Source organism: Mus musculus, chromosome 6 (genome assembly GCF_000001635.26).
Source record: "Mus musculus strain C57BL/6J chromosome 6, GRCm38.p6 C57BL/6J".
In the NCBI taxonomy this organism is placed as follows: domain Eukaryota; kingdom Metazoa; phylum Chordata; class Mammalia; order Rodentia; family Muridae; genus Mus; species Mus musculus.
Genome location: NC_000072.6, coordinates 30,894,143 through 30,921,570, shown reverse-complemented (window position 1 = coordinate 30,921,570; position 27,428 = coordinate 30,894,143). Strand labels below are relative to the sequence as shown.

The 27,428-nt window shown below is 43.1% G+C and overlaps 2 protein-coding genes and 1 long non-coding RNA gene across 6 annotated transcripts in view; 2 read left to right on the top strand and 1 right to left on the bottom strand.

Moving 5' to 3' along the window:
- Positions 1 to 24,590, top strand: Tsga13 (testis specific gene A13). 2 transcript variants are annotated; one of them, NM_054073.2, is made up of 8 exons: positions 5,998 to 6,073; positions 7,834 to 8,006; positions 9,279 to 9,360; positions 13,030 to 13,101; positions 13,967 to 14,170; positions 19,176 to 19,318; positions 21,515 to 21,642; positions 24,328 to 24,590. In NM_054073.2, the coding sequence occupies exons 2-8, from the start codon at positions 7,984 to 7,986 to the stop codon at positions 24,495 to 24,497; spliced, it is 822 nt and encodes a 273-aa protein (NP_473414.1). In that variant the 5' UTR covers positions 5,998 to 6,073; positions 7,834 to 7,983; the 3' UTR covers positions 24,498 to 24,590. The 2 variants fall into 2 exon arrangements, with proteins under 2 accessions (XP_017176838.1, NP_473414.1); XM_017321349.2 differs by lacking the exons at positions 5,998 to 6,073; positions 7,834 to 8,006; positions 21,515 to 21,642 and adding an exon at positions 1 to 1,158 and having other exon boundaries at positions 24,328 to 24,412.
- Positions 7,678 to 18,009, bottom strand: 4930412F09Rik. Its single transcript, XR_868928.3, has 4 exons — positions 17,888 to 18,009; positions 13,377 to 13,437; positions 9,179 to 9,304; positions 7,678 to 8,695 (listed from the first exon to the last, which is right to left on the bottom strand). It is a non-coding gene; the product is annotated as an RIKEN cDNA 4930412F09 gene (long non-coding RNA).
- A 165-nt stretch (positions 24,591 to 24,755) lies between the features above and the next one.
- Copg2 (coatomer protein complex, subunit gamma 2) overlaps positions 24,756 to 27,428 on the top strand; it is a 149,262-nt gene continuing 146,589 nt past the window's right edge. Inside the window, exons 1-4 of one of the 3 annotated variants that reach the window (XR_001785154.2) lie at positions 24,756 to 24,910; positions 25,330 to 25,512; positions 25,977 to 26,029; positions 26,644 to 26,724. Coding sequence is in view for 1 of the 3 variants with exons in the window: in NM_017478.3 (NP_059506.1) it covers positions 24,874 to 24,910; positions 25,977 to 26,029; positions 26,644 to 26,724 (171 nt within the window). In the remaining 2 variants the exon portion in view is untranslated. The remainder of the gene's footprint in view (positions 24,911 to 25,329; positions 25,513 to 25,976; positions 26,030 to 26,643; positions 26,725 to 27,428) is intronic. The other 2 variants (NR_149738.1, NM_017478.3) reach the window with 2 other exon arrangements.

Here is a 27,428-nt window from a genome sequence, read left to right as displayed (position 1 = left end):
CAGCCTGCTGTTCATTTCCTACAGCCACTTCCCCTCCCCCCTCCCTTCTACAGAAATTCACACCCGAAAAAGCTCCAGTGTGGGAAGGAGCTTTGCTTGGCGCTGAACGGCTGAAAAGCATCCCGACTTCAGACTTGGAACACATTTGAAGACAGAATCAGCGAGACTTAACAAAGGACCGGTCGGGTGCGTTATGTGAAAGAATGAGGAAATGAAGAATAACGTCAGAGCGGTCGCTGTCTGAGTGGCAGAATGAGTGGTCCTGCCACCAAGATAAGAAGGAGCATCCAAGGAATTGGGTTTGAAGGGGGAAGGGAATCAAGGATTATTTAAACCTCTTCAAGTCTGAGGCGCCTGTTAGATAGCCAAGAACTCTGTTTGCTTGTAACTCCCACTCAAAATCTGAGCTCAAACAGGAATGGGCTCCCGTGTCTTCTTGTTCCTATGTCCTTGGAACCTATAAGAGACTCTGGCACACAGTAGGTGGTGAATAAATATTTCTTGGATGACTGGGTGAACATGTATCTGAGGCTTTTGTAGTTTGAAGTCCTGGACTACAGCCCTTGCTGAGTAGAGAGGCCAATTGGCAATGAAGACTATTTATCAATAACCAGAATGCTAAGAGAAATTGCAGATGATCCAACCACTTTTGCCAGAGAGAGGCTGATGAGAACTGGAAAAACAGGAAGGGTTTCTCTTCTCCTTCAGTCAAGTGCCTCGTTTTGACAGAAACTAATAGGAATTTCTCTGGACAAGGGAACCTGGGAGATATAGTACCTCAGGGTGGGATTTAAAAGGGGGTAAGGTAGGGGCTTAGAGCCAAGAGACAGTAGGTAAATAACTAGCTCAAAAGAAGCAAAGGTCCCAGAAGGACAAACTAAAGTTAAACTCTGGATGCAGGACAGGGGAACAAAGAGCCAGGACACAGGGCTGAGCTATGCACTTCTAGACAAAATTTCAATACCTAGAGGCCTCGGCCAGAAGAAAAGGAAATACAAATAGCAATATGAATTATCCTCTTCAGAGAAAGCTGAGCGGAAAGAAGAGACCTCCCTGAGAGCCCTCCCCCCCCAGCCCTCTAACGCTACTAACGTGGATTCTCTCAAAGCTTTTGCCAGCAGTAAGATTCAATATGCAGTCCAGCAGTGAATATTTAAGGTATGGGCATATGTATGATAGTAATTTGGTACAATTTTGTATTACCCTGGGTTAACTGTTGGAGACTAGAGTCTGCTACACAGAATCTGGAGTCATTTTGAAATACAGGAGGAGGAGACAATACTCAGAGAGTGAGAGGATGGGGCTCTAGGTGTGGCTCAGAGAGTCAAGTGCTTGCTTTTCATAAGCATAAGACCCGAGCTCCACCCCCCGAAAGCATCTAAAATAGTTAGATTTGATGGTGTGGATTTGTAATCCCAGCACTGGGGAGTAAAGGCAAGCAGATCCCTAAAAACTCCCTGGCAGGTCCCATCTGGCTAGTCCCAGGCCGGCCAGGGACCCATTCTCTAAAACACAAGGTGGGCAGCAGCTGAGGAAAAACTGAAGTTATCCTTTGGCCAACGCATCCACCACACACAGTGAGAGGATGGAAGAAGCTTTTTTTTTGTGGTTTCAGTATCACTGAGACACTGATAAATCATTTCTGGTTGCCTAGAGTCCCCTCCTGTGAGTAGAATCAATTATGCTCAGTTGTGACACAAATGTCTCCCATTATCTGGGTAGAAATCTCTAAGATTAATAATTTTCTTTCTCCGTCAGACAGTGATCTGCACTGATCATGTCTGTTTGCTAAAGCATTCTGTATTACAACGGCGCCTTTGAAGCTCACATTTAAAGGTTAAAGAACTGCTACATTGGTTCCATTAAATTAGCTCGAGAAGAAAAGAGCACACTGGGAAATGGAAGGGATGCCTTAGATGGAAAGTACACCCCCCCCCCCATTCCTTTCCTGTCTACCTCCTGTCTTGGAAATTGACACACAGGCATGTCCAGTCCCAAGGGTTTGCCCATCCATGCCCCTGGACCTCTCCCTATGCACTGTGTGCTTTTAGAACCCACTGTTTTCCTTCATGTTTTTCTCTTGGTCCTTAGAGCTCTGAGAATCCAACACTAGGCCGAATTTCCGTTTAGTGTCGTACAGAGGGGGGAAGAGTCTCTACTCTCATGGAAGCAGATTTCCCCACTTGTAACAAAGGTAGGCACACGAACGTATTCCCTGGTCCTGGTTCCTGGTTTTTAGGGTTGCCATCATCATCCTGCTCAATCTCAATTGTTCTCCATTTCTGCCACCCTGCCTCAGCTTCTCACAGTGCCATGTGGGCTATTACTGCTGTGGGATTTACCTCCTTGCAGAATGTATTCACTTAGATAATCTTCCAGTCATTTATCTCTGGGTAATACTGATTCTCTTCAGATGTGGTGTGTTGTGGTGAATGAATTTATAAGCCCAATTTCACTTTTTTGCCCACAGATGGAGGTCAGGTTGCTAAGCAGATCTTCTTGCCTAATCTCCAGTTTCCTGTAGGTTTTCTTCCTTTCTCTCCTCTCCTCTCCTCCCCCTCTCCCCTCTCCTCCCCCTTACCCCTTCCCCTCCTCCTCTCCTTCCTTCTCTCCTTCCTTCCTCCCTCCCTCCCTTCCTTCCTTTTTTCCTTCCATTCTTCCTTTCCTAAAGAGGCAGCTTTCTAAAACTTTGATTTTCTGGTTCTACAGTGCCTGAATCAATGTAATATATTAAAATATGTGCTTTTCCCCACAGCCAGGATATTGCATCAAGCATTTAAGATGTTCCAATTGTGTGTCTTTCCCATATAGGCTCCAAAGTAATCAATATGCATACACATGATCACGTAAGTGCAAGCTCCCTCTTGGTTTTCTTTCTAGAAGGTGGCTTTGAGACTGTGGCTGGGTTATGAACTGGAAAGACTGAGCTCTGTCCAATAAAAAGAAAAGCTTCATATGTTGTCCGCAGCTATTTGAAAAGGGGAGAACCAAAATTGGAAGTGTTTAGTTCCCAGCACCTACATCAGGCAGCTCATGAAAGCCTGTAAGTCTAGCTTATAGGATCTAACATCCTCTCGTACCCCCTAGGCACTTACACACACACACACACACACACACACACACACACACACACACACACACACAGAGACAGAGACAGAGACTGAGACAGACAGACAGAGAGACAGAGACAGACAGACACAGGGACACAGAGACAGAGAGACAGACACAGAGACACAAAGACAGACACAGAGTTGTTTTTGTTTTTTAAGACATTGTCTCACTACATAGCCCTGATTGTCCTTGAACTCACTATGTAGACCAGCTTGACTTCAAACTCACAGAAATCTGCCTGCCTCTGCCTCCAGAGTGCTGGAATTAAAGGTGTGAGTCACCACACACAGACACACAAAGGTTTTGAAAAGAAGTTAAAGTGTATAACATCACCTCCAGGACCCCGTCATTCAAACATAGATGTTTCTGGGGGATGGACTACAGCTGAATGTGGAAAGTTCTGAAGATAAAAAGGTGAGGAGTTCTGCCTTTACGTCTTATTAATCATAGACATCCAAGTAGTTGCAGGAAGTGATTCATACCCTGAGTTATGGTTGGTGCAGACCCCTATGCCTCAAAAAAGACAGCAGTGGCCATTCACATTATCTTTTACCAGATGGTCTCTGAGGCTTTGAGCAAACCCTGGCTCTTCCAGGAACTCAAGCCTGCTAGATCTTTTTCAGTCTATCAGTTGCGCTCTCTCTCTCTCTCTCTCTCTCTCTCTCTCTCAAGCTTTCGAGACAGGGTTTCACTGTGTATCCCTGGCTGTTCTGGGGCTTGTTTTGTAGACCAGGCTGGCCTCGAACTCAGAGGTCCACTTGCCTCTGCCTCCTAAGTGCTGGTATCAAGGATGTAAGCCCTTGATTTGTTCGTTAAGGCTTTGTTCATCTTTGTGAAGTGCTTTCTTGAGGCAGGATCTACTGTAGCCCAAGATCATCTCAGACTTCCTATGTAACTGAAGAAGATATTGACCTCCTTGGTCTTGGAATGTTCATCTTCTAAATGCTGGGATCATAGGCATGCCCCTCCATAGCTGGCCGATGTTTTTACTCTCCTCTCATATCAGGAGCAACAGTTGAGATGCTGCCTCTAAGACAGACTATGTCTCTTCTACTGGAGGCCATTGTCTGATGACTATGTAGCTACTTTTTCCTGCTTCTCCTCCAGGTCCTGGCCTTTCTTCTGGGTTCTATAAAGATCCTGTCTCTTTAGAATCCTTGACATGTTTGTGTATTTTGGGGCTCTGTCCTATATCTTTTCAGCACATCATTTCTTTATCTGCATAGTCTCATCTAGTTCACTGTTCCAAACTAGCACATACACTTGTGGCTGGCTCTGAAATATGGACTTGTATCCCAAATGTCTTAATCCAGTTGGATTGTTATAGCAAAATGCTGAGTGGCTTATAAACCACAGAATTTTATCTCTCGTGGTTCTAGGGCCTGAAAATTCAAGACCAAGGTGCTGGTAGATGCTGCTTCTGATGCAGACCCACTTCCTAGGTCTCAAATGGTATCTAAGTTGTGCCCTTATATGGCAGAAGGGACATCGATGCTTCCTGGAGCCTCCCTTACAAGAGTATCAATAATTTACCCTAAAGTCTGTGACTTTTCATACCCTTATATCGGGATTAGGTATCAACCAATGAACTTGGGTTCATGTAAAATTCCAATCTGCAGCCCAAAACTTGTCTCTTCTAAGCTCTGGATTCATTTTTTTATATTATATTTTATCTTATTTTGGTGCTAGGGACTAAACCTGGGATGTCTCATACATGCCAAGCATGGGTTCTACTACTGGACTACACCATGACCTTCAGACTCATCTTTTAAACTATTCACTAATGACCCTATTTGCCCCAAATAGTCAACTGACCAAACTCAAACTGTTGTTCATTCTTCTCATTTGCCCATTCTCTATTTCTCTATAGCTTGGTGAATTGTATCCTCACTTCCACATATTAGGCAAGAAAACTAAAATGTGATGTATTACTACTATCCCATGACTGCCTGGGTCTAGTAATCCTACTGTTATATCAGGAAACATTTGTGAACCCTGCCATCCTGATATCTTTTCTCTCTCTCCACAGCCACTGTGTGCTTTAGTGACAATTATGTATTTAGGTATTTTTGCAGTTGTTAGAAGTCATAGAAATGAGCTCTGATTAATTTAGGCTAAAAATGTTTATTTGAATGGATATTGGCAAAGCTCAGAGAATTGAAGGGAAAGTTTAATAACCATGCTTCAGGAAATGCCAGGTCTTGGGTCTTCCTCATTGCCCCCATGGCATCCTGAGATTGTCTCTAATGTGGGTGTCACCTTTTGTTGCACTTTGTGCTCCTTTCTGGGTTAATCGTTCTCATTAAGGTTGAGAAACACATTGAATTTATGTTTGGGTGACCTAGGATGGTGTCTGATGCATTATCACATATTTTAAAATAAGCTTTGAGGGCCTAACATACAAAGCACAGAGTGGCTGAAAATATACATAAATGTCACATTTCCATTTTTAAGGAGCTAGCTGACTTTGCTTACATACTAGATCAGTCAGTATGTAAGCAAAATACAAATAGAGCTATGAGACACTTAATGCACACCAAAAACAATGCCCAAAGACATTGACCGGAAAGTCGATCTGAGTAGCAGCATAAAGAAAGAAGAATCCAATGGTTAGGAGGAGTGTGTTCTAGGATGGGGGTGGGTATGAGAGAGATGTATTCCCTGTGTGTATAACACACTTACTGTGTTGAGAGATGAGATGAGAATGTTGGTTAAGGAAGCAATGAAGAGATGCTGGCCAGTCAGCGGGAGGAAGAGGATAGGTCAGATAGATAAGGACAGATCATGCAGAATTTTTTTTTAATGTGTGTCTTTGTCCCTTACATTCTGTCTTTAGAACAGAGTACTTCAGCATTCTAGATTGCTAGTCCTTCAGAATCTAGAAGAGACTCATTGTCTTCAGCACGGAAAGCTTCCCTGTTAAGGACTTGTCTCTTCCTGAGATTTCCTAGTATCCTTAAAGGTACCACAAGCCAGGTCCTTCTCTTTTCTTCCTCTTTCCCTTCTCTCTCTTCCTCCCCTGCTGTTCTTTCCTGCTTGCCTTTCCTTTCTTTGTCATGATCTCTCTATTTTGCCAGGATGGTCTCAACCTCCTGAACGCAAAGCATCCTTCTCCTTCAGCCTTCCGAGAAGCTGGGACAGCACTCACGTGCCACCACGCCCAGATATATCTTTCTATTGTGAATGTAGTTTTTATTTCTGTGGGATTCTTCCCCTCCAGCCTGGGCTGCACACAAAGAAAATGTACAACTTCTCATTGGTAGAAAATTTTTAATTTCAATTTTAATACATACTCAAAACTAGAGAGACAGTTCTAGGAAAGCTAAACATGAAAAAAGAACAAAGAACTTACTAGCTCACATCCCAAGAAGGGAACTTTCAGGATTTAAGTCAATCCAGTCAAAGTCTGGACTTGTTTGTTTGTATGTGTAGACAAGCAAACTAGAAATAAATCCTAATGTGGGGAACCTATTGATAGGAATTTGGAACATTTTTTCCAGATGGTGGTTTTTATCAACGTTCTTCATTTTTAAGGCCCTCATAGGTTACCTCCCTTTATTTCTTACTACTCAAAACATCGGCCACTAGCCTTCCAGTCTGGGGGGCTTCACACACCATCCAACAAAACTCTTAAGTCCCACATCCCTGAGGACACCTCCTTCCCCAGCCTCATTAACCTCTCTTTTCTCTAAACGGCAGGTTCCCTAAGCTGGTCCTCACACTTCTGATAGTCCATACTAAGAAGTGCAGCAGGAACTGGAGAGGTAGCTCAGCACTTAAGGCTGCTTGGTGTTCTTGCAGAGGACCTGAATTTTACTTCCAACACTCACTTCAGGCGGCTCACAACTATCTTTCACTTTAGCTTCAGGGAAATCTGAGACCTCTGGCCTCTGCAGGCACCTGCCCTTGTGCACACATGTCCTTCATACATAATTAAAAGTAAAATAAATCTTGTTTAATAAGTATAGCGCACACACATACACACACGTGCTCATGTGCACACACACACACACACACACACACACACACACACACACACACACACACACTTTCCCCAGCTTCTCAGGCCTTAGCTGTGGATAAGGATTGTTGTAAGTTGAAAGAAAAGGGAACTTGAAAGTTGGAAGAAGTTCTTCAGACTTTCCCTTTCCATTGTACATATTTCATTTCATTTTATTTCATTTCATTTCATTTCATTTCATTTCATTTCATTTATAATCCTTAAATAGGTAAATCTCCCATTAACCGTATTAGACTGTCACCTTTAAATCCTTCAATTAATGATTTAACTTTACAGATGAAATTGAGACTTGTAAGAAATGAAGTCACTAATGTATTAGTGCGTATTTTTCCTCCTCCTCCTCCTCCTCCTCCTCCTCCTCCTCCTCCTCCTCCTCCTCCTCCTTCTTTTTAATTTTTTTTTTCCGAGACAAGGTTTCTCTGTATAGCTCTGGCTGTCCTGGAACTCACTTTGTAGACCAGGCTGGTCTCGAACTCAGAAATTCGCCTGCCTCTGCCTCCCGAGTGCTGGGATTATAAAGGTGTGTGCCACCACACCCAGCTGTATTTTTCCTTCTTATGTTTCAGGTTTCATAATTACTTCCCTTTCTCTGCCCTCATTGGTTAAATAAATTTAATTTTTCAAGGGCAAGGATCATCAGACTTTACTTAACTCCAACATCTATAATACTATTTATTAATCTTCTCTTGTTTCTTACACAGGATCAAGATTGAGTCTGGGCACACGGTGTGTGCTAAGAAGAGAATAATTTATTGACTTTTGAAGCCTCATAGATGGTGAATCATAGAGGCACTGGTTTTAGGCCTTGATGAATACTAGCTGTGAGTTGGTCCAGTTCTCAGTGAATAGCCATGGGCCCAAAGAAAAATTCCAAGTAGGAAGTCTTCTTTGCTAAGCTGTAAACACCAATTTCTACTAACTTTGTCGTGCATAGCACCCTCGATGTTGTGAATCACAGAGTAGAGCTTTATTAAGTATGTTTTAGTTGACTGTTTGCAGAAACAAAAACAAAAACAAAAACAGAGTTGGATCCGTATTTCATGTGGCAACAAAAGGATTCTTGCCAAAAAGAAAGCACCGGACTGCTCAAAATGAGTATTGATGGAATAAGAAAGAGCTTTTCATATAGTTCAAGGCTGACTATATGACCTTGCAGAAGAACCTAAGATCCTGTGCAGCTTTGTAAACACACACACACACACACACACACACACACACACACACACACACACACAAATGGTAAAGTTCTACAATAAAGATGATGCAATCGTATTAACTGTTATATACATACAGTAAGAGAATACATCAAAAGGGCATAGACTTTAAGATATTTAGACAAAGTGAACTTAATTGAATCTACCCAGTAGGTTCGGGAATATTTTTAAACCCTTTAGTCTGAACTTGGAGGACTAGGGATGTACCTCAGTGGTAGAACACTTGTCTGGCAAGTGAGGTCCCTAGACTCAATCTCCAGTGTGGGAAGAGAAGAGTCAAGAACTTCAAAATACTTTATAATTAGGCATTGTAACTTCCTTCCTCCTCGCCTTCAAAGAAAGTGGATATCTGGTGGAAGACAGAAACGTAAGGGAACAATAATTCTTCACGAGTGTTTGCCATTGGTGACTAATTTTACTACTCTAGTTCTAGAAGAAGAAACTTTTAGATGTAGTTGGGAAAATGATTTGACCATTCATCTAACCAAAGCCAGTAGGGATCAGAAATTTCATTGTGAGTTCCCCTAGCTGTCTTTGTTTTCATGACTGACCAATTAGCTATCACTGGCCAAAGTCAGGGCCATTTCAATATGGAAGACAAGCAGGTAGGTATTTAAAATAGTAGTAGGATGGTCTAGCTGTCTGAAAGAATTTTCTTGGGCATTCTACTACAGAAACCTCTTTGAGTGATCTAAAAAAAAAAAATCAACTTAGCAGGTGTCCACTTATCTCAGAGAAGTCCAGTAATCTCTGAGTCTTAAGTTTTCCTTTCCTCAACACGCAAGATGGATATGATGCATCTATTTGAGTTATGGGCACCTAAGTTACTAACCTCTCGAGTTAAGTTCCCAAACTTAAACGGAGTGAGTCTGTGGACCTGCAGAAATGCTCAGGAGTCAGTAATGCACCTGGATGTCCCACTCCCTTTTCAGGTTTCAAGAAGTCAGTGGATCAAAGCCTGTGGGAAATGTCTCTATTAGGTTTGAGAAACAACTAGGTCAAGATGATGAAGAGGTAAGAAGACAAAACAACAGCAACAGCCTTATATGTCCCTATGTCATCTTTCCTTGGGATTGCTTAAACTATCTTACAAGTAGTGGGCTTGTAAACTTCCTATGTAAAAGCAAAGGTGAACAAACATTTATATACAGAGTGAAGTTAATGTATTCCATTTTTGAAAAAGGAACAGAGAAGTTGAGGCGGTAACAAGGGTATATCATCAACAAATCAAGACACAAAACTGAAAACCACTTACCATAGGAAGTATTAAATCCTAACTCAACTAGACGGCAATCTATTTTTTTTTTAATGTAAAAAAAATTTTTTTTTGTTTCTCTAGACTTGGTTTCTGTGTAGGCTTGGCTGTCCTGAAACTTATTCTGTTGGCCAGGTTGGCTTTGAACTCAAAGACCGATCCACTTGCCTCTGCCTTCTGAGGGCTAGGATCAAAGGCATGTACCACCACCAACCAGTCACTGTTTAATTGATTTTAAAAGTTACCATATGAAGTAATGTTTAGTTTTAGATGTTTTGTTTTGTAGAACTAGAAACTAAACGCAGGACCCCGTGTACACCCGTCAATCACTCTATCACTGCGCTAGCTCCGTACTCCTTGTCTTGGTTGGGTTTTATCGCTGCCACAAAACACCATGACCAAAAATCGAGTTGGGGAGGAAAGGGTTTGTGGAGCTTACATTTTTAGATCATAGTCCATCACTGGAGGAAGTCAGGACAGGAACTCAAGCAGGGCTAGAAGTTGGAGGCAGGAGCTGATTTCAGAGGCCATGGGGGAGGGGTGCTGCTTACTAGTTTGCTTCATGCGGCATGTTCAGCTTGTTTTCTTACAGAACCCAGGATCACCACCAGCCAGGGATGGCACCACCCACCCTAGGCTAGGCCCTTAACCATTGGTCACTAATTGAGAAAATGCCTTATAGTTGGATCTCGTGGAGGCATTTCCTCAACTGAGGTTCCTTCCTATCTGATGACTCTAGCTTGTGTCAAGTTGACACACAAAACCAGCCAATATAGTCCTTTCTTTACCTTTTAATATAGGGACTCACAAAGATGTTCAGTATAACCTTGAACTCAACATCCTTTGGCCTCTGTCTCTGCCTCTGTCTCCAGTAGCCAAGACCATAAGCCTAAGCCACTAAGTCTACCATAGAATATAAGTTCCAATGTGACATTGAATATGTCATATGTATGTGTCAGTATAATTTATTCCTATGTGTCCACCTCCTGCCACTGTTTCTCCATGTTTTGTAGTCTCCTTTTGCTGACCACTTTCTTTTGTCTTAAATAGCACCATTTTCTGTGTTCATTTCACTAATATTCTGTTATATACTGTCCTAGTTAGCCTTAACTGTCAACCTGACACAGCCTGGAGTCACCTGAGCAGGTAGTCTCAATTGAAGAATCACCCAGATCAGATTGGCCTGTAGGCATATCTGTAGTGGACTTCTTATCTTGATTGTTAATTGATGTAGAAAGGCCCAGTCCACTGTGGGCAGCACCATGCCCTAAGTAAGTAGCCTGTGCTAGAAAGCTAGCGAAGCACAAGCCTGGGAGCAAGCCAGCAATTCCTTCATGGCTTCTGCTACAGGTTCTTGCTCTGATTTCTCTCAGTGATGGACTCCGACTTGGAAGTGTAAGCCAAATGAATCCTTTCCTTCCCTAAGTTGCCTTTGACCAGTGTCTTTTATCATAGCAACAAAAAAGAAACTAGAACACCCACCACCATGAGATCTTCCTCTCTTTGATGGTCTCTTTTCTACTTTCATCTTCCCTCTTCAGAGCTGATGATCCAAACACAGAATTATGTTTGTCTCCTTTTATTCTGTCTTCCTGGAATACTAAGAATGTAATTCCTGGTCTCTGCCTCCAGTGTTGTCCTTACTTTCATTCATCCTTGGCTAACCCGGGGCTAAGGGTTTGGAGAGGAGCTCTTCCTTCATCAGTCCAAATAACAGCACCCCCACAATATAACGATCCTAAGTACTAGACAGAAGGGGCATCAAAATCTAACTTTTTCAGCGTCTCTAGAAGAATTGTATTTGCAGAGATATTTGGAAATGCAAAATGTTCTCTCTTCTCCCTTGTCCTGTGCGCGTCAGCTCCCAGCTCAGTTGGCAGAGTTGCCCCTGGAAGACGCTTCTTAGGTTGTTCTTTTACTATAACTGGTTTTCTCCTTAATAGTTAGCCCCATGTTATGTCACCTGATAGTACTCCTGTGTGGGGGAAGAGGAAGGCTGTGATTCCACCTGCCTACTGCCCTTCAGCTTCACGTGATATCTTGTGTGTGTGTGTCTGTCTGTCTGTCTGTGTGTCTGTGTGTCTGTTGTGTGTGTCTGTATGTTTGTGTTTGTATGTCAGGGCCTGTGGGGAGGCATTGTGTGTCTGTCTTTATCTGTGTATCAGGGTCTGTGTTTGTGTCTGTGTCTATGTGTGAGGGTCTGTGTGTCTGTCTGTGTGTATCAGGGTCTGTATGTGTCTGTGTCTACGTGTGAGGGTGTCTGTCTGTCTGTCTGTCTGTGTGTATCAGGGTCTGTGCGTGTCTGTGTCTATGTGTGAGGGTCTGTGTGTGAGGGTCTGTGTGTGTGTGTGTCTGAAGTGTGAGGGTCTCTGTGTATGTCTGCATGTGAGGGTCTTGTGGAGGTGGTATATGTGTCTGTCTAAGGAGACAGGAGAACGTCTGCAGGGTTTGTTCCTTGGGAATCATGAACCTTGTCTTTGGAGACGCTCTCTCACTGATCACTAGTTAGATTGAGCTGACTAGGCAAGGAACGCCAGGGTTTTATCTGTATTTGCCTTCCCGGAGCCAGGGTTACAATCATGTGCTCTGACACACAGCTTTTTGTGAGGTTGCTGTGGATCTCTTGCTGACGTGGCAAGCACCTTTGTGGACTGAGTTATCTCCGTAGTCCCTGTACACGGAGCTAGGCAGGTCCACCTTACCATCTACATCCTTTCCATCTCAGGATCCTGCTCTCCTGTCTCTAGACCTTGTTCTAGAAACGCCAGAATACAACCCAGGCAGAGTAGGTTCTTCTCAGTAAATGCTTGCACAGCAAGCATGAAGGACCTGAGGTCAGATCCCCAGGTCAAGGTTGGGAATGTGGCTCAGTTGGTAGAGTGCTTGCTTAGCATGCACAAAGCCCTGGGTTAAATCCCCAAATCCTGGATAAAACAGGCACGATGTCACGTGCCTGGAACCCGAGAGGTTCCACGTGTCTGGAACTCGAGAGGCAGAGACAAGAAGATCAGAAGTTAACTTGGGATACAGAAGACCCAATTTTAGTTCTTTTTAAATGTGGCAGTGTGGGCCCATAACCCTAGTATCTTGGGGGAATTGGACAGAGACAGGCAGGTCCCTGGGGTTTGCTTTCCAGCCAGTCTGGCTGAATCAGTGAGCTCTGGGGTGAGTGAGAGACACTGTGTTAAAAATAAGGTGAAGAGAAACACACCCAATGTTTGCCTCTGGCCACCACCATTACCACCACCTCCACCACCACCACCACCACCACCACCACCACCACCACCACCACCACCATCACACACACACACACACACACACACACACACACACACACACACACACACACACACAGAGAGAGAGAGAGAGAGAGAGAGAGAGAGAGAGAGGTGTGACTTGAGACCACTAATTCTGTTCCTTGTCTTCAGATGTATGATACAACTGCACAATCGAAATTTGTCCTGAAGAACCTCAGACACTACACAGTGCATCCAAACATGGTAGGTGAAAAACATACCCCCAGAGACCTCTAAGGGCAAATCTCAGCAATGGGTCCATAGCCCTGACTTCAGAGAATCCCCAGTTTCTGGTATTGAGAGACGGAACCACTTTGGGGATACAGTGCTGGGACTTGGTTGTGAGGTGGGAGGATAGAAGAAATTAGGGGAGATGTAATCCACACTCCTTCCTCCCTTCCCTCTCTAGTCTTCCTAGTCAGAGAAAAGCAAGCTCTGTGGTGACTGTCCCTTCCCCACCCACACCTGCAGTGACTCACTGTGCTTCGTGACTGATGTTCTCTTTTAACAGGATCCAGAGCTTGTTAGTAATGTGTGTGCCTGGAAAGAGATGCATGGTGGGCATGAGAGGAAAGCTGAGCCGCTCCCCTCTGCCTCAGAGACAGGCAGAGAAAGGCCAGTCAGGCTGAGCCCCATACAGCTCCTATTGTGCAAGGAAGCTGAATGATGGCTCCCTCCCCTTCCCTCCCCTCCCCTCTCTTCTCTTCCCTGTCTTCTTCTCTCTTTTCTCCTCTTTTCTGCCCTCTCCTCCCTTCCTCTCTTCCCTTCCCCTTCCTTTTTTCCTTCCTTCATTTCTTTCTTCCCTTTTTTTCTTTCTTTTTGTGAATGACCTTAGTTATCTTGTTCTGTTACTATGGAAACCCCTCTGCTGCATTTCCCCTAAGCCCCTAGTTTATTTGCAGCTCTAAATGAAGGTTGTAACAGAGAGCTCCCAAAAGTTTCAAATCAACAAATTTAAAGGCAGGTTTGGTTGGGTTCTATTCAGCCTCTCAGCCTATCCTGTAGAGAGAGAGAAAAAAATTAGCCAACTGATTCCTCAGTCTGTCTGGAAATCTTTCTCTCTCCTCAGGCCAAATACTATGAGCCTTTGAAGCCCACTAAACTGCAGAGATTCCTGACTCAAAAGAAGAAAATGAATAGTTTCATGTTAAAGGTGACAGAATATGATCAGGATATGACGTTACTGCTCATGACTAACAACCCACCGCCCTGCTCCATCAGTCAGGAAAAGGATGGTGCTCCAATATACTTCCCCCCGGAGTTTCAGTTAAAGGTAAAGATGCCCAAGAAAGTCTCCTAGCAGCCTATGTATGGACCAGATGGAGGCAGGGGTTGGAGTAAACACAGAGAGAGCCAAATTAACCTAGAGAAGGGTTACTAGGAGGCTCCTTAGGCCCAGGCCACATACTCCATGAAACCAAAACTGCTGAGTTTGAAGTCAGCAGGGTCTACATAGCAAGACACTGCTGTCTTAAAACAATACATAAAAAATAATTTCTCAACATCTTCAGTAAGCTAGAAACCAGAACAAGGCCATGAAGATGACTGTAGGACAAATTCTATCCTGAAGAACCTTGGCATCAAATAATCAACAAACGATCCACAATAGAACAATTCTACTGTACCAGGACGTGTGAACAATCCAAAAACACTTAAAGTATAGAAATTACATACGCCAGAGAAGAATCTAGAGAGGAAAAGAGAGTTATCAAGGAGGCGACTCACTATGGCAGAATGGGAGAACTGTTCCTGAGGGACATCGGAAGACTAAGTTAGGGATACAAGAAAGAGAGGCAGGAGATTAAAGGGTGTGATCAGATTTGTGTTTTAGAAGGAACATCTGCAGGTTGAAGGAAGATGCATTAGTTGTAGAAGAGACAAAAGCCAGAAATATGAATTGTGATGTTACTTTAATAGTTGAGACGAGCAATGATGAAAATCTGAACTACCATCAAAATAGCAGAGGAAGGGAAGAAAGTTAATTTAAGGGATATTTGGGGATCAGGAGCTGAGGAAAACGTTGACAGCCTAGAGAGTGAACCCAATCTCCCAGGAAGAAATTAAATAAATTTGCAGTACAGATGAAAGAGTCTTATAGAGACTAGAGTCTTGAAATGGGGTAGCCCAGTGACTGATCCTTAGAACAAACGGTGAGCTGGGAGTTGGAACTTTTTTAGTCACTAGGTGAAGGATGCCAAAATGAAAAAAAAGAACTCATGGGTTCATTGTCTGTGGCCTCAGAATCTGTGCCCTGCCACAGTAGCTTCAAGTGCTTATCGTGATAGTGGGTCTAACATGCTTCTGAGAAAGAAACAAATGTAGCCAGGGCTGTTCTCTTTAACACAAAGAAGGAAAAGAAAAGCAAGCATGCAACCTAAGTGCACGGAGAGAGTTCTTTCCAAAGCTATCCCTTGTGAGCCCGATTGTCCTCCCGAGGATGTGGTCCTGGTGGCACTTTAGTAGTGGGCAGTACTAAGGACCAGATTCTAAAGGCTGGAAAGGCTCTTTAATACTCCTTCCCCTACTCTTTTTGGTCCTGGATTACATATAAGAAGAGTATTCCTTACTGTGCCTGGGCACAGTGCAGAGTATAGTAGGCAAGCTGAGCAATGTGCACATCAACAGTTGCTGCTCTCATCCCTCCCTGATGCCTCTGGTTGTTGCCCTGTCTCCTATGAGAGTGCCTAAAAGGCGTTGTTTCATACACTATAACCACATCTCTACTCCTAGTATGGACCAGATATCAGATCCAGTGAAACAAAATTCCTAGGCCAGTAACTGACCTGTGGTATAAAGTGGTATCTCTCCAAACCCAAACAAGCTAAAACTAAACCAATCACTCTACTAACCACCAAATCCCTGAGTAAATCACAGATTTTTTTTTTCTCTCAAACTTCTAGCACTTGAATTAGAAAACATAAAGATTAGGGTGATGGGAAGGAAAATTGAAAGGTCATACAGGGTGACGTCCTGGAAGAATCAAGCCATGGAAAGAGGGGCCAGGCATGTACCAGTTGAAGGCACAGGGAAGGGTGGAAACAGGAGTGGGGGGAGGAGATAGATATAGTTCTATAGATTGTATCTCTCTGTATGTATGTATATATGTTTGTTGTTTGTTGCAAAAGGGCAAAGGGGCTACAGAAGTTTCAGAGTTTGAGAAGAAGGAGGGAGGGAGGGCGGGAGGGGGAAAGAGGAGAGTGGAGGAGGAAGAAGAGACAGGAAGAACACAGAAGGGACTTGTTAGTGATGTGGTATGCTTAAGACAAGATGGCAATTCTCTACTCGTGCCACCTTGGCTTCTAAATAACGTCCAGTTCCTGCTTATTTTATTTGCTTTTAAATGTTAATAAAAAACAAAAGGAGAAAAAAAAGTCTTTATTTTCTGTGAGGAGATGTAAGATGATATATTATTTTAGCTAGCCCATATAAAAGACACAAAATCCTGGTATTGTACTTCCCAGCCACATATCCCTTGTTAGATGTGATGGGCCAGAAGCACATGCCCAAAGTGAAATGGACCCTGAGGACAGACTGACGGAGAGGAAATGGCCCAGGCGAGACTCAAACAAGTCCCAAGGGACACATGGCTAAGAAGTAAGTTAGAATGACTCAAACTCTGCCCAATCTAGGTTTACAGCCGGCAAATAAAATACCAGGATTTTATGTCTTTTGTACAGGTTAGGTCAAATAATATAAGTCACTTTACAACGAGAGAGAGAAAGAGAGAGAGAGAGAGAGAGAGAGGGAGAGAGAGAGAGGCGTGTGGAGGTTGGGGGGACAACCTGCTGGGGTCAGCTCTCTCCTTCCATCATGTAGGCCCTGGGGATAGAACTCAGATCATCAGGCAACAAGCCCCTTTTTCTACCTTTACTACAGAGCCATCTCGACACCCCTTTTGTTTTGTTTGTTTGTTTGTTTGTTTGTTTGTTTGTTTGTTGTCCCCAGACCCAGTTCTGCTAAGGTTTCTGCTGTTTTTAATGGCAGGGTCATTAGCTACATGCTAGTGCTTTGGTTGTGCTATTTCATTAAGTCACCTATTAAATAATTGGCGTAAGGTTCTATATCTTCAGACTAAAACAGCTCAAAGAGAAGGAATTCAGAACGGAAATGCAATCGTCCAGTGGTGATACCAAGTATTTTTTAAAAAGATTTTCGAGTCAGGAAAGTAAAAGCTTAATATGTCAATTGATAGCTTGGTCATCAGTTCAACAAACATTTCTCTTCTCCTATGTGCCAGATCCTATGAAGGACTGAGGATATATCAGTGAATATTCTAAAGTCTTTACTTTACTGAAGTGTAAGTCTAATGATTTAAACTCTCTATGCAGACTGCAAAGAAGCAACCATGCAGATCGTTTATAATGTGACAGGTGCTTTGGAAAAAAAAATCAGAAAGGGGAAATAGAATGTGAGTGGGAGGTTTAGATAGTGTAATTTAGGGAGGTGCTCAGCAGAGGTTATGGCTATTCAATAGACATTTCAAAGGAGTCAGGGGACGTATCATGTGATTGCTGCTCCCAGCATCCTGGGTCTCATTTTACATAGCCTCCCGTTAGGAAAACATTACTTGTAACTTTCTCTAGTAAGATAAATCACAAGAAGAAGGCAATTCAAACTGAGTCAGGTGACAAATAGTTTAAAATATTGACACTGTGTATCTCAGGGAAAACAGAACCTAGGTGGAACCTGGTGGGTTTTTTTTTTTTTTTTAATTGAGTGTGCTGTGTAAGAGGCACTGGCTTCATTCTGCTGGAACTATTTTGGAAAAAAAGCTACAAGGAGACATGTGTTAGCTGATTAAAGATGAAGCTTGTTCTTAGCATCGTTGCCATTATGATTAGTGTGTGTGTTCCATGGAGAAGGCAGAGCAGGCACGGAGGTATTAGAATGTGTGCAAGTCAGAAGACAGTTTTGTGGAATTAGTTTTAGGTTTGGAACTCACGTTTCCAGCCTTGGACAGCAATCACCTTTACCTGCTGAGCCAGCTTACCTGTCTTTTAGGTTGGTGTTGCTTTGTTTTTAGGTATAAGACAACTGGATCACTTGACAGGAAAATTCTGGATGGGATGTGAGAGCCAGGGGGCCAGTCAGACTGGATGACTTTTAAGAGTCTGAAAGCTTTTGATTATGTGACCTTTAGGAATGGTAAAATTATGACATCATAAAACCGTTCATTCTATGGCCTTTCCATAGCAGAAAAAAAAAAGAAAGAAAGAAAGAAAGAAAGAAAGAAAGAAAGAAAGAAAGAAAGAAAGAGAGAGAGAGAAAGAACATAGCAGATAAGGCAGCTGTCTCCAAGAAAGGAAGGAAGGTAGAGTTCCATGGGTTGGCTTCCCGATTTACCCCTAAATATTTGGTCTTCCGAGCAAGTCACAGATTGGGTCTGTTGTAAGTGTGCTGTGTCAGAGACAGACAGGCACACCTGTGTCTTTACCTAATGTCAGAATTCATTAAGTAACCATAAACTCACAAACCACTTTGCTTGCTTTGGTTGGCTGCAATTTGCCAAGCAGTCTTGTATTCCCTTGATAGCTGGCTGCTGGCAAACACAGATTGTTTTATTACAATCTTAACTACTAATAAAAACTCTCAACTTTGTGCACATTGTGTGTCACGTGGTGACTCCATCCACCCATCCATCCATCTACCCACCCACAAATGTGAAGATTTCGGAATGGCTAGAAAAGGATCTAGAAGCTTCAGAGTTTGAGAAGTTTGGAGAGACCTTATCGGAGTGTTGTACCCTTCAGTTTTAGGAGTAAGTTATTTGTCAGTCTGCTTCAGGGTTGGTGCTCAACAGAAGGTGGTTTCTACATGGGCTACAAAATACAGAATCCTCCTTCTCCACACTTGCTCTTAAAATGCAGCTTAAAGCTCCTTTGTTAAATGGTGTCACCCAAGGAAAGAACAGCTAAAAAGTCACCATTTTACACAATATGGAGTAACTCAGAGCAGGGCACAGCTTTTCTGCCATAAACTCTTCCAAACCCAGGAACAACTTCTGCCATTAATTTTCAGGAGCCCATGGCTAAGGAGTCCAGTCAGTTACTCCGGAAACTGACCCAGTTTGGGGAAAGGTACCTGAGGATAAAATGGGTCTCTCCCCACTTCCTCTCTTTGTGGTCTTTGTGATTTCTTTTTCTCTGGTAGGTTGGGTTTGCCATTTTAACTTTTCACATTCCATTGTGATTTAGGCCAGGAACTCAGCTCCATTTTTCAACTTCTAGAGACTCAGTTTCCTTTCCCTTTCATGCTTTTTTTTTTTTTTCCATCCTCAGGAAACTCTCCATCGGTGCAAACCCAACAAGAATGACTTCTTTCCCACAATGTCTCAGAAAAAGAAGTTAAAACCAGAGCTGAAGCCAGTCTTCCCTATGAAACGGCTAGATGATCCTACCTTCAAGGGACAACAATGGTTTAGGTGAAGTGCTAGCTCTTATCGGGCCTGTTGTTTTCTGTTCTCTCCCTTGTGTATATTGCTGAATAATTTAGCAAGCACAAATAGAAGCTCAGGGAGACTTGGGATAAGGTTAGTTGGAAGAGAATGTGCTGGAGAAGTTTCCCCATGCAGTGTGGTTGTAAAGATGTCAGAACACATAAGACGTCCTTTGTGTTCCATGACATAAGTTTTGTCCTTAGCAGTAGGGCCTCACCATCAGGTATGGGAGACACAGTAGGACTGAGGCACAATGTGAACTCATAGAGACCATGGCAGCTTAGACAAGATCTTCCCAGGTTCAAGACAGAAGGGTCCCAGAACTGAGAGGGAGAAGCAGACACCAGGTTCTGGTTTCATAATCAAGGAACGATCTGCAATTGGTACCTGCTGGCAAAGGGAAAATTGTTTTGGTTTGTTTTGTTTTGTTTTTCAATGGAGTCTCATTAACTATATCAACCACATTTCAGGGTAGGCCCCATGCCCAGGAATTGTTGACCAACACAACAAAACAAATTTAATGGCATTTTTGTGGACTTTTTAACCTCTCCCTCCCTCTCTCCCTCCTTCCCTTCCTTCCTCTCTACGTTCCTTTTATTCTTTTTTCTTTCTTTCATTATTTCTGTTTTTTGTTTGTTTGTTTGTTTTGAGATATGCTTTCTCTGTATAGCCCTGGCTACCTGGAAGTCATTCTTTAGACCAGGCTGGCCTTGAACTCACAGAGATCCACCTGCCTCTGCCTCCTGAGTGCTTGGATTAAAAGCATGCACTAGCATGTCTAGCTTGCTTTTAATTTTTGTGGGTTTTTTGCGGGTTTCTTGTTTTTTGGTTTTTGTTTTTAATTCTTTTCTTGGAGACAGAAGGAAAGAAAATAGAAAGTTGGATGTGTGGGATCAGGGAAGAATTAGGGGAGGAAAATCACTTTCAAATATATTTTTTGTATGAAAATGTTTTATTTTTAATTTGGTTTTTAAAGACAGTTTTTTTGTTTTGTTTTTTTCCTGTGTAGCCTTGGTTGTCCTGGAACTCACACTGTAGACCAGGATAGCCACATACTCAGAGATATGCTCCCCAAGTGCTGGGATTAAAGGTGTACACTACGACTGCTTGGCTTGTGTGAAAATGTTTTATTGAAACATTTTTTCAATAAAAAATAAGAAAAAATCCATATAAGATATGGCTTCCAAACACGTCCTATATCATCACTTATATGCTAATAAAAGAAACACAGCTATGCAAAACTAAAGTTTTCCACTGACAATAATCTCAAGAGAGAAGGAAAATGTATTTAAAGATCTGTGATTTTTGTTTTTATGTTTTGTTTTGGTTTTTATATGTAGGAGTGCTCTGTCTGCATGTACATCTGCATGTCAGAAGAGGGCATCAGACCCCATTATAGATGGTTCCCAACCACCATGTGGTTGCTGGGAATTGAACTCAGGACCTCTGGAAAAGCGCTCTTAACCGCTGAATCTCTCCAGCCCTAAGGGTCTGTATTTTTTAAGATATAGAAAAATAAAAGTGTGAGGTAAGGACCAGAGGAACGAATGCTATGAGGATACAAATAAAAAGGAGGTCTTTTTAAAGCTGGGGAGATGACTCAATAACTTGCTCACTGCGCACACTTGAGGACCTACGTTTGATCTCCAGCATCCATGTTAAAAAGCCAGGTGGTGCGGTGCAAACCCTTTCTGCCAGCACCGGGAGAGAGAATGATTCTTGGAGATTCTGGGCCGGACAGTCTCGAAAACCCCAGCGTCAGTGAGAAGCCCTATCTCAAAAAAAAAAAAAAAAAAAAAAAAAAAGCTGGAGAGTATATGAGGAAGACGCCCAAAACATGTATGTGGCCTCTACACTTGCATACACATATGTGCATGTGTGATAGATGCATGCACTCATGGGAACAAATACTTATTTTAGCAAATATTAAAAGGTTTTATTTGAAACTATTCATAGGAGATTTTTATTTCCTACTGAGAAGACAGGATTTTGGAATTGGCTACAAGGTTTGCAGTGTGTTAAGCTCTCAAACCCTACCCTCCATCTTTTTTTTAACCAACAACCCCAACTTTCTAGTTATTGTCCTTTCTTCTTCCTTGGGGTCTCTGAGGCTATAGATGACTTTTAGGTGCCACTCACCTGCAGCCCTAGACCAACCAAGTATATACTTTTTTGGTTAAGGTTTTCTACCGACAATGATTTCAACATCGAAGGGAAGTATTCTGAAATCTATGCTTTAAGGAAACAGAAAAAAATGTATCCTAACCTCATCTTTGCTCCAGCCTCCCAGAGAGAGACAAAGAAACATGGTAAGGTCTCCTGTATCTTTTGTGGTAGGTTCAGGCACTAATTTTCCTAGAAGGAAGTTAAGATGGTGCTAGACTATTTTAATACTCAAATTTCAAGAAGGTTCAAGAAGTATAGGGTTTCCTGCCCTGTATCATCTAACACTTTGATAGTTTTTGCCATAATGATAGATTCTCAAGGCTAAAAGCAAACAAACAAACAAACACCCCTCAAACTAAATTTGCTATAATCTACCGTAATTGCTGACAACATGATTTTGATATTTAGGTACATATAGGTTGAAATGTTTATCTGTGCATAACCTTCATATTTTGTGGGAAATTGCTTTAAAGGGCCAAAGCTTAAGTGTGTACATTGTAAGCTAAATGCAGTGGCTCATGCCTTTAATCCCAGCCCTTGAGAGGCAGAGGCAGGCAGATCTCAGGAGTTTGAGACCATCCTGGTTTACATAGTGTCTTGAAACATCACCACCATAAAAAGTATGTGAGTCTCAGAGGCCCACAAGTCTCTCTGGGATGACGTGAGACGGGGGTAAGGGAGAGCTGGGACCAGGACATGTAGAAGGTCTAGTGTGTGTCTCATTTGATAACACCCATGGGGGCCTCTGCATTAGACTCTTACTAAACACCAAAGGACCAACAGGCTAGACCAAGAAAGGCCTCGTATATTATATAAACATGGGCTTAGATTTTCTACATTATGTAGTTGGCCTCACTGAAGGGTTCCAGGGTGTCAAATGCACAACTGTAGTTTAGACACACACTGATGGGTCTTTACACTGCACAGCCATCGCTTTAGCATAAGGCAGTCATTTCCTAGCGGTATAGGTTATATCTACCCTTCCACTGGCTCCTTTCCTTTTCTCTGTTCCTCCTATTGCTACCCCTTCCATCCTATCCCTACCTATGCTTCTCCTTGATTCCCCATATACAACTAAGACCAATCTAAAGAGAGGGAAAAAAAAAACCAATCAAACCAAAAAAACCCCTAGATCAATGTGGGAAACAGCTGAGGCAGCAGAGCGATCCATCTCGCTTAAAAGAGCTCAGTCTCACCTCAGCCCCAGTTTATTCACTCTTCCACATGTTCCTCTCACATTACCTGTTTTGAGCAATCGCCAGGCTTCATGTCCCTGTCCTTACCTAACTCTTAATGGCTATAGTCCAAGGGAGAAGAGGGCCTCTTCTCCAAAGCTTGTTTCATTTTCAGCCAAAGATTGTAGAAGAGGAAACATCTATTTCTTTCATGAGAAATTTCACATGATGAATATTGGTCGGACTTTATATAAGTCAAATGAGGTAGCTAGAATCATTAGTATAGTATTTACATTTTAAAATTAGGTTTACTCATTTTATTTTATGTATGAGTGGTTTGCTTGTGTGTATATCCGCTTACCACTTACGGCGCCCACAGAGATCAGAGGAGAGGGCATCGGATCACCTGGAACTAGAGTTACTGATGGTTTGTCAGCCACCACGTGAGTGCTGGGAATTGAACTCAGGTCCTCTGCAAGAGCAATAAATTCTCTTAATTACTGGGCCATCTCTCCAGTCCCTAGCATAGTATTTTTAATCGGGATGGAGTAACATTTTAAGTGGCACCATTACTAAGGTTTGGGCACATTATTCAGCGGAATCTATATATGATGGGAATTTTTTCTTTTTCTTTTTGTTTTTTCAAGACAAGGTTTCTCTGTATAGCCCTGGCTGTTCTGGAATTTGCTGTGTAGACCAGGCTGGTCTTGAACTCAGAGATCTGCCTTCTGGGATTAAAAGCGTGTGTGCTATCATGCCCAGTTTGAAATTTTTCTTAAGGGTATGTAGCATAATCTAGGTAGGACCTTTTCTAAGCCCTGTCAGGATGAGATAGATCTTCATGTATAAAGTAATATGTCAGCCTTCAGCTCTAGTGTCATTTATGGCGACTACATATGCCCTCTCCAAATATGAGTGCTTTACTTTTGTACCTAAAATGAACAGACAGTTATGGTGCATTTCCTCAACAATAACAAAGCTGCCAGGGTGTTTTACTAGTGGTGCCATTTCTAAGCTAACATCTCTGTCCCCCAAATGATGCCCTATCATTTGTGTGTGTGTGTGTGTGTGTGTGTGTGTGTGTGAGAGAGAGAGAGAGAGAGAGAGAGAGAGAGGGAGAGAGAGAGAGAGAGAGAGAGAGAGAGATCTGAGTAGAAGTTGTCAAGTTTGGTTAGAAGGTTGCCCAAGAGGCAAACCACGCCCTCAACGGAGGAAGGACTGTCATTAAGATCTTAAAGTAGTCAACGCCCTAAGAACAGGTGAAGCTGGAAAGACCTTCTAGAAATGTGATGTCTTCGATGCCCAAGGCATTAAAAGCGTGTTTTTCATACTCTGAGACGAGGACAAAAAAAAAAAAAAAAAAAGAGAAAACATTTGGAAAAGCACTGAGACACATGAGTATCCCTTAAATTACTTGAGTGTTATGCAGATTGAATCATTTGAAAATGGTGAAAGCCAAGAAAACTACACTGGTTTGGGTGAAGAAGGAATCATAAGAAGTTGGGAATGGCAGTCCCCAAATCTACCCTCTTGGAAAGTTAAATTAAGACCAGCTTTTCGGTCTCCTCAAATGGATCACATCACGCCTTCCTTTTAGTACGCTTCTAGTGCTCTCAGAGTCGCACATTCAACGTGTCCTATGCTTTGTCGTAGTTTCCATGAAGTCAGAGAGTGAAACACCAACTTCGCAAGTATTTTGGGAACCCCTGACATTTTCAAAGCTCCTAGAAGAGAAGCCTACAAGAAGTGTGCCAGGGGAGAGCTTCTTTCGCCATGGAAGGGCCCAGCAGTGGATTGTCAAAGATGCGGCTGTCATTTGGTGAAGACAAAGACTTAAAGCCCCACTCCTCACTCTCCAAGAACTGAGGGGGCCTGGAGAAGTCACTAACCAAATAAAGTTCCCTGTTTGTTGTCTCAGACCTGGCTTGCAGAGTTTGTGAAGCGGGGCGTGGTGAGCCTCCGGGCAGATTCTGGCCACGCCCCCGTGCGGCAGTGGGCGGAGCAGGGGGCGTGCCTGCGTCCCTAGGGGGCAAGGGCGGCCGCGGAGGCCCGAGGGGGGCGGGCCTTGGCCCCGAGTGACGGCCCGCCGGCCCAACCGGTGCGAGAACCCAGGGCCTGCCTTCCTGCAGCGTCTTCCGCTCGCCGGCTGCGGCGCCTGGGACGGTTGCGGTGGGTCTGGGCGCTGGGAAGCCGTCCAAGATGATTAAAAAATTCGACAAGAAGGACGAGGAGTCTGGTACGCGCGGCGCTCCGGACGCCCACTCTCAGGCGCAAGGGTTTCCCCCCTTCCCTCGCCCGCAGCCACCTGCTCTGGGGGGCGGCCGCAGCGGCGGGGTCTGCCCGAAGCCCCTCCCCCGGCGCCGGGGCCTCCCCTCGGGCCGCGCGCTCCTGGCCGGGAGTCGCCTCGAGCGCTCGGCGGCTCCGCCCCGGCGCGTCCCCGCCCCCCGCGCCCGCCCCCCGATCGAGCCCCTCCGAGCCGGCCCTCCGTGGGGCCCTGTCGGGGGGCGAGGAGGTGCGCGCGCAAGTCTCGGTACCCTGGGGTTGCTGGTGGGGTTAGGCCCCAGGGCGAGCACCCCCTGTTTTGGGAGCTGGGGTCGACCGGGCCAGGGTTGCGTGTTTATGGACTCTGAAGGGCCTTGATTCTCCTGTTCCCAGGGGTTAAGACTGCCCGGTGGGACACAGCTCATTGAATGCTCAGGCATCCAGAAGTGACTTGCGTGTTGATACCTGTCTGTGGTGCAGTGCAAGTGGGGAAGATGCCAAGCCTCTTCAAAAAAAAAAAAAAAAATCTTCAGCTCTTCAGTGGTAGCTGCTCTCACAAGTGTGGTGGAAGGTTGGGTTAGTGGACCTTCATGGCCTCATCCTGCATGGCCTTTACATCTGTGACTCTCTGCGAAACTGTTCCTTTCTGCTTCAGTAAATGTGTGAAACACATAAAATAGGGCTTGCTTTTAGGGAAATCCATAGTGTCCTGTCATCTCATTACTCTTGGTGGTGGTGGAAACCGACACATTTGTTAACATCCATGGGATGGGGGAGGGGGAAGCAGGGAATGAAGGCACTCATTTTGGATAGGGTTCCTATATCAGGAGAAGTCCAAGATATCTCAGTATGGCAATGACAGAATTTGAACCAGAATCAAAATTACTTCATCCAACTTCTTTGCATATTAGTAATAGTTGTCCTTGTGACTTCCAAGGGATCATTCTGTTTAGGTGAGATTTCCAAGCATGCAATATCCTCCTTTAGAAAAGTCTTTGTAGTCCAGCTATTGAAGACCTTCTCTTTTTCTTATACTATAGGTAGTGGTTCCAATCCTTTCCAGCATTTGGAGAAGAGTGCTGTCTTGCAGGAGGTATGGCTTGGATGTGTACAGTGCCTTATCAATTCTGTTTGAGAATAATGGGCAAAGAACCTAGGAAGTACAAAAGTCAGGACAGCCAAAAAAACAGTGAAGGACCGTAGACCCACCTGACAGTCTGAATATCGGTCTTCCCCCACATTTGATCAAAACTAGAAATCCCTTTTTTATTTCTATATTAAAAGTGACAACGGAGTGTAGCAGTGCAGAGATTGTGGAGTAGAGGACAAGGGAGAGGCTGGGACTATAGAAACGTACAGACATATAGACTCTGTCGTGTGCTGGGGGATTTTAATGACATGTCAGGAGTGGTAAGTGCAAGGTTATTAGAAGAGCTTACAGATATTAAACTCGAGGCATTCATATGTAGACAGAGACTCTGGTCAAGTCTTTAAAGTTGAAGTTGTCAACCTAAAGGAATAAAATATAGCCAGGAAAGCAGATAATGTCTGGTAATTTATTGTACGTCATACTACCTTGAGAGCATAGACAACCTGCATTACTTGGATATTGTACTAACATATTGTTAATGCTACTAAAGATGATTTGATATCCTCTGTGATAGAACATACACAATATACAGCATACTGTTTTGCATATTTCTGTAGGCACGCATATTCAACGAAACGCCCATCAATCCAAGAAGATGCTTGCATATCTTGACAAAGATTCTTTACTTACTCAACCAGGTAAACTATTCTGATTTCCTTCGATTTGTGTATTAAGATAGAAATATATAACCTACAGTGAAGAACTTACTGAAAAGCAGAATTGTTTAAAAAAGAAAATCATGTAATTTGAAAATCCACAGTGTGTGATTAGAACAATAATGTGTGAAAGTTCTTTAATACAAGGACTGAGCCTATATTCCTTGTTTAAATTCATGAGGTATTAGACCAACTAAACATGTACATTTCAATAGATATGTTGATTTGAATTCAACAAATACTACTTAGAACATACTTGTTACATGTATTTATTTTTAGTATTTTTTAAAAAGATTTATTTATTTATTTTATGTGTATGCATGTTTTACCTGCATGTATGTATGTGCACACCATGTGTGTGCTCTTGGTTCACAGAGGTCAGAAGAGGGCATCAGGTCACCTGAGACTAGAGTTACTTGGAACCACTCTGTGGGTTCTGGGAATCAAACCTGGGTCCTCTGTAGAGTAACAAGTGTTTGTAACTGCTGTGCCAACAGCAGCTTGCATGTATTTTGAGATCCTTTGAAAATACAATGTAAAGTTAGAATATATTTCAAGATTTTTTTTTGCTTATTTATTTGGCATGATAGTGAAATGTTGAAATTTTTGTCTTAATGTTCAGGTTTTATATTAGTATCAGTTATTACACTAATACTGTCAATATGATTCTAGACAAGTAATTTAAC

Coding starts and splice junctions, on each gene's coding strand:
- Tsga13 (NM_054073.2), top strand. CDS start 7,984: ATGGGCCCAAAGAAAAATTCCAA. Junction 8,007..9,278: donor GGCCCAAAGAAAAATTCCAA/GTAGGAAGTCTT, acceptor CTCCCTTTTCAG/GTTTCAAGAAGTCAGTGGAT. Junction 14,171..19,175: donor CCCCGGAGTTTCAGTTAAAG/GTAAAGATGCCC, acceptor TTCCATCCTCAG/GAAACTCTCCATCGGTGCAA.